General features: G+C 37.0%; 1 protein-coding gene and 1 non-coding gene across 8 annotated transcripts; one reads left to right on the top strand and one right to left on the bottom strand.

Annotated features, from left to right (window-relative positions):
• zgc:195245 (uncharacterized protein LOC565483 homolog) lies at positions 1–11,931 on the top strand. 7 transcript variants are annotated; one of them, XM_062052913.1, is made up of 7 exons: positions 1–57; positions 1,326–1,450; positions 2,066–2,163; positions 7,017–7,043; positions 9,796–9,939; positions 10,023–10,167; positions 11,391–11,931. In XM_062052913.1, the coding sequence occupies exons 2-7, from the start codon at positions 1,436–1,438 to the stop codon at positions 11,490–11,492; spliced, it is 531 nt and encodes a 176-aa protein (XP_061908897.1). In that variant the 5' UTR covers positions 1–57; positions 1,326–1,435; the 3' UTR covers positions 11,493–11,931. The 7 variants fall into 7 exon arrangements, with proteins under 7 accessions (XP_061908897.1, XP_061908903.1, XP_061908898.1 ...); XM_062052919.1 differs by lacking the exon at positions 1–57 and adding an exon at positions 855–911 and having other exon boundaries at positions 7,017–7,044; positions 9,798–9,939; XM_062052914.1 differs by lacking the exon at positions 1–57 and having other exon boundaries at positions 1,310–1,450.
• Positions 338–722, bottom strand: LOC133654439 (small Cajal body-specific RNA 2). The gene has a single exon (XR_009826894.1). It is a non-coding gene; the product is annotated as a small Cajal body-specific RNA 2 (non-coding RNA).
• Positions 11,932–13,392: the final 1,461 nt, after the last annotated feature.

Genomic DNA, 13,392 nt, shown 5'->3' with positions numbered 1-13,392 from the left:
ATGTTTGTCTGTAACTGAAATGGGTTTTTAAAAAATCAAACTCGAAACAGATCCATGGTATATAAAACCTAACTAAAGTGCGACTTTAAATATGTGTTTTCGGAGTTATGCCACTTACTTTAAAATCTTAAACTAATACCCAATTAGATCTTGCTGTGAGCTAGCCCAGGGTGATGTTTTACCGACATTTAGTGTTGAACCCTATGATTAAACCCTTCCTGCAACATATAAGAGTTGAAAGTGTATTGTTCCTTTCTGTTCAACGGGGAGCAACGCCATTCGCTTTAGCCGAGGACTAGCTTAGCTTTCCCCGGTATGCGCTCCTCTTTTGTTGCGGTCAGATCAGAATCGCTTCTTTACTCATTGTCCATTGTGATATTTGGAATGAATCCAAACACACTCCGAACTAGTATATCTGATCGATTCATCACTTCTAACCACAACTTAAAAAGTGCGGAGGCCACGATGGTTTCATTCGTGCATTGCCGCCCATTGCCACGGAGGCTAGCGAGCGTTTTTTTTTATCATTTCTGGTCGCAGTCTAGCCGAAACTACGACCAGATCAAATAAGATCAGTGTGTAGGTTATTTTTTGGTAAAAGAACACGCACGCCGCATTCACACAACACTCACTCGCGCTTTCCAATGCAGTCAAGAACACGCACACGACACTCATACTCGCACAAAAGCCTTTCATACTGTGACCAGCAAACGCTTGGGGGTTGGAATATAAACCTCAAGCTGCGTTGCATTCTGGGAAAGCGCCACAAGCAGTTGGTAAAGGTCAGTAAAGTGCTGCCCTCTAGTGGCAGAATAGTATTATGCGACTACATCACGACTGGGTTTGTGACCATGGAGATATGTAAACAACAGTCCGGACTAGGCGCTTAATGGCTAAAATAACGTAGTCAGGTATGTCAGAATGCTTCCCACATTGCAAATAACCGGGACGGCGTGGCGCGGTTGGGAGAGTGGCCGTGCCAGCAACCTGAGGGTTCCTGCTTCGATCCCCACTTTCTACCAACCTCGTCATGTCCGTTGTGTCTTCGAGCAAGACACTTCACCCTAGCTCCTGATGGGTCGTGGTTAGGGCCTTGCATGGCAGCTCCCGCCATCAGTGTGTGAATGTGTGTGTGAATGTGGAAATAGTGTCAAAGCGTTTTGAGTACTTTGAAGGTAGAAAAGCGCTATTGAAGTATAACCCATTTACCATTTAACCTGCTAAAACTTACATAGGCAAACTCAAAGCACAGGAGAGGATGCTGTATTTGGAGAAAATATGTTTATTGAGGGAATTCTGCCTTTATTTTCCTTTCCTGACTTTAGGGGGTTTCTTTGCCCGAGCTGAGAAGTTACAAAGGTGTGAAGGCCTACTACCAGATGGTGTGGGGATGGCTGACAGAGTGACTGTGCCAGCTCATCAATGACGTGTGTGCATGGTGAAAGCCAAGGTATGCTCATCGTTATTAGGTTACTCAAGCAAGCTCCAATCAAGATATACATAATTTAAACATGCTTTGTGTGTGTTGTTGTTGAGTTGATCAGAGTTTATTTCGAACATGCAAGCATACACACATGATACATCACAATTTACAGTTTCATTTTTCAACATGTTCGAAAAGGAGTAGGAAGAAGCAGAGCTTATTTAATCCTACCCCTTTTCTTTTACATAACAGTTGCTAAAACTTTTGTTCACTTCCTGTTCTCAATTTATTCACAATATACTCCATAAGTAATCACAATAAAAATAAACAAATAAATAGTAGTTGGTGAAGTAAGTCATATTACATATAATGAGATAAGTAAGATTATTTTGAGAATGAAAGAATGGATGGATGGAATAAATCCAGAATGTTTATCATGGTTCTTCTTCTTTGTACTTTGTAAACACATTAAGTTTGAAGAGTTTCTTGAAGTGGATCATATTAGTACATTGTTTGATTGCTTTACTTAATCCATTCCATAATTTAATTCCACATACTGATATACTGAAGGTCTTAAGTGTTGTGCGTGCATACAGCTGTTGTTACAAGTGGAAGTGACCGAAGTACCCATCTTTTGTTCAGGTACTTCCAGAGACATGCACACACGCTGCTGAGTTGTTCTCTCTCTTCGAAGCCACAGCCAAGTCGAGGGACTTCAAGACATATTGGCAATGTCGAAGGTGGGCTATGACCGTCTGTGCTGCAACATTGAAATAGCTGCTAATAAAGTCAGCTCCCTTAAAGTCGTCTAAAGACCACAATCAAAGGGTGAGGCTGTTGCATCACTGTACAGTGTAGTTGTAAAAGTGATTATGCAAACTATATCATACAAAATAATAGTTCTATTCACAATTCCAAGCTGTCGAAGGTGCTGCTGTAACAACAGACATTGAAATAGCAGCTGAGTTAACATGCATGTTAAATTTACTGCTCTGCAGTTTTAGTATTGACAGCTCAACAACCCTATAGATTTTAAGGGTAGGTTATATGCCCGAAGATCTAAACGGTGGACGTGGTTAGCATGTATGCGGACAAGTGGTTGACAAGTGGCCCTCACAGTGTGAGTTTTCTCCGGGTAATCTAGCCTTTTCCCACATCCCCAAAACATACTAGTTTAATTGAAGACTCTAAACTTTACATATGTGTAAATGTGAGTGTAAATGGTTGTTTATATGTGTCCTGTGATGACTAGGGACCAGTACAGGGTGTACCCCGCCTCTCCCCCAAAGTCAGATAGGATGTCCATCATGTTCATCGTCAGTTCTGCAAAAAGCTGATTGAAAACTTAATAATCTAGTACAGAATAAAGCAAATGTGTCCATATCAGGAAAAGTTACATTCAGATTCACATTCGACAGCAGTAATAATCAATTAGAACAAACTTGTTTTAATTGAAGGCCACCTCGTAATTATAGCTGCCGTCAAAGGGCCACATGTAACAAGGAATATATGAATAAAAACATATAACAGCCTCTTTACACAATTTGCAATGGCAACTTTTTTTTAATGGATAATTTGTTTTGAAATTTTAAGTCAAGATGACAAACAGATATTAAGGTATTCATTTTTGTTAACCAAAAAAAATAATTATTGGACATCTTGTTGCATGATCAGATAATATTGCTGTGTTGAACATATGCAGTTGCATGCAGTATTTTTTTCTGTCAAAAGTGAAATAACAAAATACATTTGGATTACCTAAAAATGTTTTTATTTCCAGCCTAAAATGATGTGGCGGACCACATAAAATTACATGGCTGGACACAATACAACGTCATGACAGGCCGCGTAAAATGTAGTTGCGGACCACATAAAATTACATAGTGGACCACAGCAAAATGTTGTTCCGGGCCACATAAAGTGAAGTGAAGTGAAGTGAATTATATTTATATAGCGCTTTTTCTCTAGTGACTCAAAGTGCTTTACATAGTGAAACCCAATATCTAAGTTACATTTAAACCAGTGTGGGTGGCACTGGGAGCAGGTGGGTAAAGTGTCTTGCCCAAGGACACAACGGCAGTGACTAGGATGGCGGAAGCGGGGATCGAACCTGGAACCCTCAAGTTACTGGCACGGCCACTTTGATGTAGTGAGCCACGTGAAATGATACGGGTCTTGAGTTTGACCACTTTGAATGAGGGTATTAATTGTAAATTCTCAGTCCTCCATGTCATGGTAATCAGCAATGGTTGAATAGAGGCAAATGGAGCTGGTGCTAAATTGGAAAAAGCCTCTTGGATAAGGGGTGAAATGTGTTCGACAAACAAGTGGAGTCCATTTGCCTCGATTCACCTGATTGGGTTTTCAATTGATCATTAAGAATTGCAGTGGAATTGATTGTTGAATTGTCTAATTGTGTCTTGAAGCAAGGGCTACCAAGTTCTACTTTATCTAATCGAAGCAATTGTGGCAAAATCTGGTGCACTACTTGGGTGCAACCAGCATAGGCACTGTTGATTCAGTCGCAATTAGTTTGTGGCCTGAAGAAGAACATCACAACATCTGCATGCACATTCACAGACACAAATAGTAAAACTATTCATACCATAAGACTTAAAAAAAACAATTCAAGCAGTGAAACCAAAAGTTTCCTGAAAACATAGCAAACATCTATTAAGTTTACACCAAATACAAATTGTGGGGTATTTTTAAAATGACATCAAAGCGATATTATTACATGGTCCATGAAGAAGCGCATGGAACATGTCAATTAATGAGTGACAGAGTGCTTTATATGCTTACCAAAAACATATTCCTAGCCCCTTCCAGCTCTGTCAGTGATAAGAATGTCATGGATAATTTCCCTAGTCATTTTAAATGTCTTTAGTGGCACTAACAGTGCCACTAGGATGGTAAACAGTCCTACTGGGGCCAATCCCGGCCAAAGCTGCCAGTGATTGGTCAGGAAGATATGCAAAGGTGTTAAGTTTGTTATTTTGAATTACATTTTTTTTTTTTAATTTACTATTTCGTTTTAGTACAAAACATGCATCAAATTAAATTAAAGTTTTATTTAAAAAGTAGTAAATACAAAATTAAACTAGAAATGTAATAAAAACATAAATATTATATTAATTTAAAACAGGTGTGAACATTTATAAAAAATAAAATATATAACAGGAATTTCAGATAAGTGTGTTTTTTTTAAATAAAATATTTAAGATACATTAAAAAAAGAGTGATTATTAAATAATAAAATAAAATACTGCTTAGGGCCCTATAGCCGGAGAGCTAACCACAAGTATGACACTTTCACTTTTTCAGTATGAATGTAAAAAAAGTATTACATTTGAATACCCTTTTCGTGCAATTTAATAATAATACGTGAAAATCGATAATAACAGGACATTTATTTATGCTCAAATAGCCTTTTTGTGCTTTAGGTTGTGTTTGTCAGTACATCACTGTACAGTGTATACAGTGACATGCTGTATTAAAGTATACTGTATATGGAATATGATGCCTGCAGGTTCCCTGAGTGCTACAGCATTCTTAATGGACTCTGTAGCTGTATAGTGTGCTGCTATATTGGATTTAAGCTGCATTTGTGTCCATGGCAATCAACTAATCTATCGTCAAGCTCTCCGTGGGGGTGGTGAGGTAATCTTGAATGGCGTAATAAGATTTGAGTGTGTGTGTGTGTGTGTGTCACCTCACCGAGGTGAGGTGACACATCTGAGTCCTACGTCAGCAACAACATGCCTGATTCAACGCGCAAGGAAGAATCAGACAGCAAAGACATGAAGTGAGGAAGTGGGATAATCCATGTTTTTTCTACAATGGACTGAAATAAAGAAGCGAGTGGACCTAAAGAGACAAGCTCCCTCTCTGTATCATGGAGGAATCAAATGTAAGCAAAGTGAGTTGTTGCTTTTACTCTAGATGTTCACCTGTAGGCAACACAGTGTTTATCTTCAGGTAGTCTATTCCGGGCACTCATGTTTACCTTCTAAAAGAGATATACGGGAAGTGTCTAGCACACAATTCAATTTTCACCATATTGCTTTGTCCACTTAGGCTGCTTTATAAAGAAAGATACCTAGAATGATTGAATGCACATTCACTCATATAAAAAATCACTTTGTGACCCCTGTGGCTGGCCAACAGAGATGTTACATAACTCTTGTTTTCCATGCAACCAGCCGAGCTAACACTATCAACACTGATAGTCCCTCCAATCAGACATCATACAGTGCATCCGGAAAGTATTCACAGCACTTGACTTTTTTCACATGTTGTTATGTTACAGCCTTATTCCAAAATGGAATAAAGTAATTTTTGTCCTCAAATGTCTACACACTATATACCCCATAATGACAATGTGAAAAGTTTTTTTAAATTATTTAATTTTTTCAAATTTGCAAATTTATTAAAAAAAATAAAAAATAAAAAATGCATGTACAGTATGGAAGTATTGGCAGTCGTTGCTCAATAACTTGTTGATGCACCTTTGGCGGCAATTACAGCCTCAAGTCTTTTTGAATATGATTGCCACAAGCTTGGCACACTTATCTTTGGGCAGTTTTGCCCATTCCTCTTTGCAGCACCTCTCAAGTTCCATCAAGTTGGATTGGAAGTGTTGTTTTTTTATCCAGGATGTCTCTGGACAATGCCGCATTCATCTTTCCCTCTATCCTGACTAGCCTTACAGTTCCTGCCGCTGAAACACATCCTCACAGCATAATGCTGCCACCACCATGCTTCCCTGTAGGGATGGTATTGGCCTGGTGATGAGCGGTGCCTGGTTTCCTCCAAACTTGATGCCTGGCATTCACATCAAAGAGTTCAATCTTTGTCTCAGCAAACAAAATAATTTTGTTCCTCTTGTTCTGAGAGTCTTGCAGATGCATTTTGACAAACCTTTTACAATGAAATGGCTTTCGTCTGGCCACTATACCATACAGGCCTGATTGGTGGATTGCGACAAAGATGGTCCTTCTGGATGGTTCTCCTCTCTCCACAGAGGAATGCTGTATGGTCACTCTGACAGAATGACCATCAGGTTCTTGGTCACCTCCCTGACTAGACTAAGATGAATGCAGCAATGTACAGACACATACTGGATGAAAACCAACACTTCCCATCCAACCCGATGGAGCGCTGAGGTGCTGCAATGAGGAATGGGTGAAACTGCCCAAAGATAATTGTGCTAAGCTTGTGGAATTGTATTCAAAATTACTTGAGGCTGTAATTGCTGCCAAAGGTGCATCAACAAAGTATTGAGCAAAGGTTGTGAATCTTTAATATATTTTCAAAATAAATTTTAAAAAAAACCTTCTCACATGGTCATTTAAGGAGTATTGTGTGTAGAATGTTGAGGACAAAAATGAAGTTATTTCACTTTGTAATAAGGCTGCAACGTAACAAAATGTGTAAAAAGTGAAGCGCTGGGGACACTTTCCGGATGCAATGTAGGTCAAAAAAGAGCATACGGTATTCAATCAAATGTTTTTCACTTCACCGTGTGGAAAAAAAATCCTACTAACATATACTCTGTTTTTGTGTGTTTCTTCTTCACTGTGATTAATAACAGAAAACAGGATATGGACATCACAAAAAAGGTACCTGTTGCTAGAAATAAATATAATCTATAAAGTAGCAATTAAATGTCATCTATTTCGGATGATATTTAACCATACATTTTGAACATGTTTGGATGAGAAATTACAGTTTGAATTGTGGATGACTAATAATATAATATAATATTGTTACTGTGCTCAGTTATACATATTATAAATTCTTACATAATTTAAGGTGAAAGATACTAAGGGTGCTGAACAAAGCGATTGACATCCAAACAACGATTCTTCTTTATTTCGATCCTAAATTGAGTCATCATTTTCAAGAATTTAATTACTAATATTTTTTCTGTGTGAATCTATTTTTAAAAAGATTAGTTTTCCTCCATGCTGATCGTTAGTTATCTTTTGTAATGTGTTATAAAAATTTTATATTGTAACTTTTATACCAAATAATATATTTTCAGAACTGTGTTGAATCAAGACTCATCCCCCCAAGAATCGGAATCAAAATCTTGTGTTGTTGTAGGATTCATATCCCTAAAAGATACATTCCTTTCACATTGCACACACTATTTACTCAGATATGACAGATGATCAGCTCTGTGCTGCTTTAAGATCTGTTATGTCCTTTATGTTCTTTATTGTTTTCCCTCTTGTTTTCAGAACAAAATGGCGCCGCGGATGGCCACTTAGTTACTGCGTATTTCTTTGTTTTTTGCATTGAACAAGAAAGCACAGTCCTTGTATGTTAAACATGCTTGGCCAATAAATCTGTTCCTGATATGCTTTCCAGGTTTTATACCTGCATTGCTTATTAGCATTTTATTTTTTATTCAATACATTTTTCTTATTTTCATCACATACACTATACAGCCATTGCGACACATTCCCTAGTCTTTTCTCTTTAATTAGAAAATGATAACACTTAAACACAGGAAGAGGACAAACTTTAAAAGGCAAAATGTAAGCAAACTAAATGTTGTGTCAACAACGTGTAAAAAGATATAGTGAAACAATAATTAGTTACATAGTTGGATTTCATAAATTCTGCTTCTGTCTACTCCTTTTTGGACATGTAGAATTGTGTGAGTGTAGTAATTTGATGCCTATCTTCACGTATTGTTTATTGTTGGTTAAGTAACTTCTAATCCAGTTTAAGACCAACCCTCTGATGCCATAACGTTCTAATTTTTTGATTAGTTTTGTTCAATATTTTGTTGGAAAGTTGGACACTTTTCGACATGAATTAACTGAAAAAATAAATATATATATATATATATATATATATATATATATATATATATATATATATATATATATATATATATATATATATATATATATATATATATATTTTATTTTTTATTTTTTTTATTTTAACTATTAAAAAATATATTTTCTGGTTGAATATTTGTTTTTCATTAAGCTATTTTGTTCAAAATAACTTGATATCAATGTGTAGGAAAGGGGGGAAAATGTGATAGACAGAAGCATGATATAGATGCATTATATACTATATATATAAATATATATATATATACATGTATATATATATGTATGTGTGTGTGTGTGTGTGTGTGTGTGTGTGTGTGTGTGTGTGTGTGTGTGTGCGTATATATAAATATATATATATATATATATATATATATATATATATATATATATATATATATATATATATATATATATATATATATATATATATATATACATATACATCGAGAGGAGCCAGATGAGGTGGTTCGGGCATCTGGTCAGGATGCCACCCGAACGCCTCCCTAGGGAGTGTTTTGGAATTGGATTGCATTGTTATGGTATTGCTGTGTATTTTTTTGTTGGATTGATTAATTAAAATAAATAAATAAATAAATAAATAATAATAATAATAAAAATACAAATAAATCTATTGTTATTGTTTTGTTGGATTGATTAATTAAAAAAAATTACAAAAAAATTACCAAAAAAATATAAAAATAAAATAACATAGATTTTTTTTAAATGAGAATCGATTCTGAATTGCACAAGGTGAGAATCGCGATTCGAATTTGAATCGATTTTGTCCCACACCCCTAATATATATACATATATATACACAGTATTTTAGTTTTTTATTAATTTATTTTACTTGTCTTCATTTTTAATCACCTTTGAGTTTCTATGTATTTATTAGTATATTTTTTTTACTGATTATATCTAAAGTTTTATGTTTTTGCAGCGTTTTATTTGGGTGTACAGTGTATTATCGCAGGGGTTACATTCCAGGTCCCCCTGTAGTAGGTGAATTTCCGCAAAATAGGGATGCTATTTATTTTTTATGATTTTTTTTTAAACATTATATTAAAGATTAAAGATTAAAGTACCAATGATTGTCACACACACACTAGATGTGGTGAAATTTGTCCCCTGCATTTGACCCATCCTCTTGGGGAGCATTGGGCAGCAGCGGCGCCGCGCCCGGGAATCATTTTGGTGATTTAACCCCCAACTCCAACCCTTGATGCTGAGTGCCAAGCAGGGAGGTTATGGGTCCCATTTTTATAGTATTTGATATGACTCGGCTGGGATTTGAACTCCAACCTACCGATCTCAGGGCGGACACTCTAACCATTATATGCATCTTAAGTCTTTAAAAGCCCTTCACACTGATTTCACACACATTTATAAACACTTCTTATGCCTCTAAAACACTCCATGCACACTACAATCTATGTCATTTTAACATGAAAACTTAAATGGGTACTCAAATCTCAATGTACTCAAAAATGTGATACTTGTGTCTTTGGCTTTCCCAGACACCTCGTTGGGCCATCCACAGAGACTCAGTCAATCCTCATTGTACAGCAGCAATGATCAGCCCAGAAAACTGAACAGTTTTTCTGCGGAGACGCCCACCTACCAGAACCTGCACCGGGAGCTGCTTCTTAGTCATAAAAGGTGATTAAAGACCAAACACCGTTAAAGTTCTGTTTGTGTTTGTGCTGAGCTGTGGGACTCTGGCTATGACTGACCTGAACCAGGGGCCTGATTCTGGAGGAGAAGCCTGAATTGAAGCGAGTGCTGGAGCAACGCCGACTGGAGCTGCACAGGGAGCAGGAGATGGCTCAACGGCAGCCGTCGGACCTGGAGACGGAGCTCCGCAAGAGGCAGCAGAAGCTAAAAGAGGTCAGACAAGATACGCAATATTCCTTTAAAGAGCCACTGTAATAACCATAAAGTGCCATAAAGGTATCTGAGTAGTAGTACATTCCACACATTCAACAATCATACTTCTATGCAGTTGAACCTTGATTTACGAACTGCAAATTGCACAAACCTTTTACTTACAAACCACAGACAGAACAAACATAAACTTTGATGTACGAACCTTGTCTCAGTGTAAGAACGTTTCATCCACCCATTTTGTCCCCGGCAGCACATCTATTATGGACGAGCCGATCAATCTCTAGTGCTCATTGTCAGCAGTGTTTTTAAGTGTTTTTTAGCCTTTTTGCAATTTTTTCTAGTTTTGCTACCTCAATATGAGTCTAAAGACAGCAATGTACAAGCAATGTGTGGTTTGAAACATTCAGGGAGTATCCACAGCGTTGTCGACACTGCCCCCTCACATTTACTCCTTTCCATTGCACTGCACCCAACTTTACCAACACGGTGAAGTGGATTTTATTTTTTGTTCCAAATCATCCAGCGACTTGGTTGTTCAAGTTAAAACGTTTTGGGATTTCAAACTGTGAGTGCTCCACAGGGCCAGTGACAGTGTGTGTGTGTGTGTGCGTGCGTGCGTGCGTGTGTGTGTGTCGGCAGGGCGGCTGAAAATGAGGACAATTCAGCTAGTTGTTGTTGTATTGGCTTTGTTATTTAATATAATATTGACCCATCACTGCCTTGTTATGTTTGTTTAAAATACAGTACCAAATGTCGCTTTATATTGTGTTCAAAGTGTACAAATGTTTACTAAAATGTGGACGGTTGTTGTGGCTGGAACCAATTATTCATGTTTTAAAAAATTTCTAATGGAAACATTTCCGTCAATATACAAACTTCTCTATTTACAAACCCTGTTCAAGAACCTATTAAGGTAAACTTTAGAGGAGTCAGTGTATAGCTTGTATAACAGTGTATTAGATTTACTATCCAATGAAAAATGGGCAAGACACACACTTCATTGTCAAAATAGCTGGCAACACAAGTAAATAGCAAAATAAATGTTTTGCCTCCGCTACAGTCAAGCATGGTGGCGCATGAGTGCCGCCAGCACTGGAGACTTGCGGTTCATTGAGGGACATGGAATCTGTTTGATAATGAAAGCAAAGCACAAAGCATAGAACATAATTAAAAGAGCTATTTTAACCAATATACTGATTGATGCCAATATTTTGTCTTGGCAGTATGAGCAGGAGGAGATCAGGCAGAAAGAGAGCGAGCAGAAGATACCAGAGTTTGTTCGCGTGAAGGACAACCTGAGACGCACACAGATGTCCGAGCAGTGAGGGCCAGAACAACCTGCAACAACCTCCTTCCTGCATGTGTCACACCCGTCGTTACATGTCATTGTGTTTGTTTGTACCTATTGTGTGTTTAAGGAATCACCCGCACCAGAAAACACATTCTAGTGTTATTCACTCTTCTGTTTGTGTTGATTATGGAGGTCAGGAAAAGTTATCGCAACATTTAAGTGTTTTTTTAAAATATATTTTTTACTGTCATGATGTTATTTATTGTTTTAATCATCTGTTTTTTTTATTCTTTTGTTCAGCGGCAGAGCCCTGCCTGTCCTGTGAGACATTTCCAGGATGTTTTGTGTCAGCGTGTCTGAACAAAACAATGCACATCCCTCAGTGTTACAAATTGAATTGTTTCTGTCTGGACTTTTGGTTTGTTTTACGTGTCCCAGAGTGCAGTGGAAATAAAGCTCACAGTTTGCAGAGACTCGCATCATGTTTTATTGGACACTATTCAAAGCGCCTGGGTATTGATTTGCATGCAGCTCTTCTCCCCTGAGGACTCGCGCCTCTTTCACATGGATATGACTCTTTGTTTAATTAGCTGATCTTTTCATTCCTTCACGGAATGAGAGTGAGAAAGAAGGCCATCTGGAGGAGGCTTTTCAGGATATACAGAATGGGAATAGAACCCAAGAGTCCAGTTAAGGCACTGGAGACATTTTGGGAAAATCAAGCAAAATGTATGAGTGTTTGATTTTACACAACCTGAGTGTCTTTGGTAAAACACAAACCTGCCAGCATTGACCAAATTGTATGCGTACTGAGAGACTTGAATCAAAACGGGGAGTGCAAAATGCGTACCTGCAGAGCAGCAAAGTGTGTGATGTATTTAGAGGTTAACATATGTTAGTTATGGCTCAGAAATGTAAAACCAAAAAACTTAAAGGAGACTTGCTATGCAAAAGCAACTTTTTTTTACCTTGGGGTACCAGTGATGTTCGGATTGATACTGAAATATCAGATCATTATGCTTATTCTCAAATTAAAATATCGATATTTTTGATACTTAGTTCTGGGGTGTCCAAACTATTTCCTCCCAAGTGCAGCATACTGAAAAGTCAAAGGATGCGGGGACCATATTGATATTTTTCATTATATAACGATTTTTGGGGCGGGGGTTTCCCAACATTTTTACTGTTGTTTTTTCCTCTAACAATATAATAAAAATGTTAATAATACGATTTTGTAACTGCATGACTAAATAACAAAACTTCTGCCTGTACGAAAATATTCATGTTCAGTGGCATATTTAACAGGGTTTATTATTGATGTGAGAATTGTTTTGATTAATTCATAAGTTAGTATTATTGTATCTTTTTAATTAACTAACTAACTAAACTTTGTTCATGGTTTGAGTACATTTTAAGATATGTTATCATTTTAAATACACAACTTTTTAAATTTTAGCAGATACATTTAGTACATTTGCATGAAGTATCGATATCGGGTCAGTATCGTCAAGACCAGCTTGAATTTTACTCGGTATTGGAACGGGAAGAAAATCAGTGGTATCGCACATCACTAATTGATACCAGTTTTTGTGTATTTGGGATCTGCATAAGTCCCAAGATTTTTTAATCAAACCATGGATTTTTGGCGGAGATATTTATAATACAATTTTGCTTTCCTTCACATTTCAGCCAAACGAGTTGTTTGGAATTTGCCCCATTTATGACGTTTTTCCCCATTGTTGACGTCAGCGGATATCTCCATATATTGAGGTGAAAGTCCATTCATTCCAGCAATTCAACTACAAATGTGAAACTAATATGTGTTATGAACTCATTACATACAGCATATGATTATGCTTTACACTTTTTGAAAACCAAACATTTTTTGAAGTTTTTAATTTGAGGTTTTCATAAATTGTAAGGCATAATCATCA

The sequence above is a fragment of the Entelurus aequoreus genome, linkage group LG07 (assembly GCF_033978785.1).
Source record: "Entelurus aequoreus isolate RoL-2023_Sb linkage group LG07, RoL_Eaeq_v1.1, whole genome shotgun sequence".
NCBI classification, from domain to species: Eukaryota; Metazoa; Chordata; class Actinopteri; order Syngnathiformes; family Syngnathidae; genus Entelurus; species Entelurus aequoreus.
This window is presented reverse-complemented; position numbering and strand designations above follow the sequence as displayed.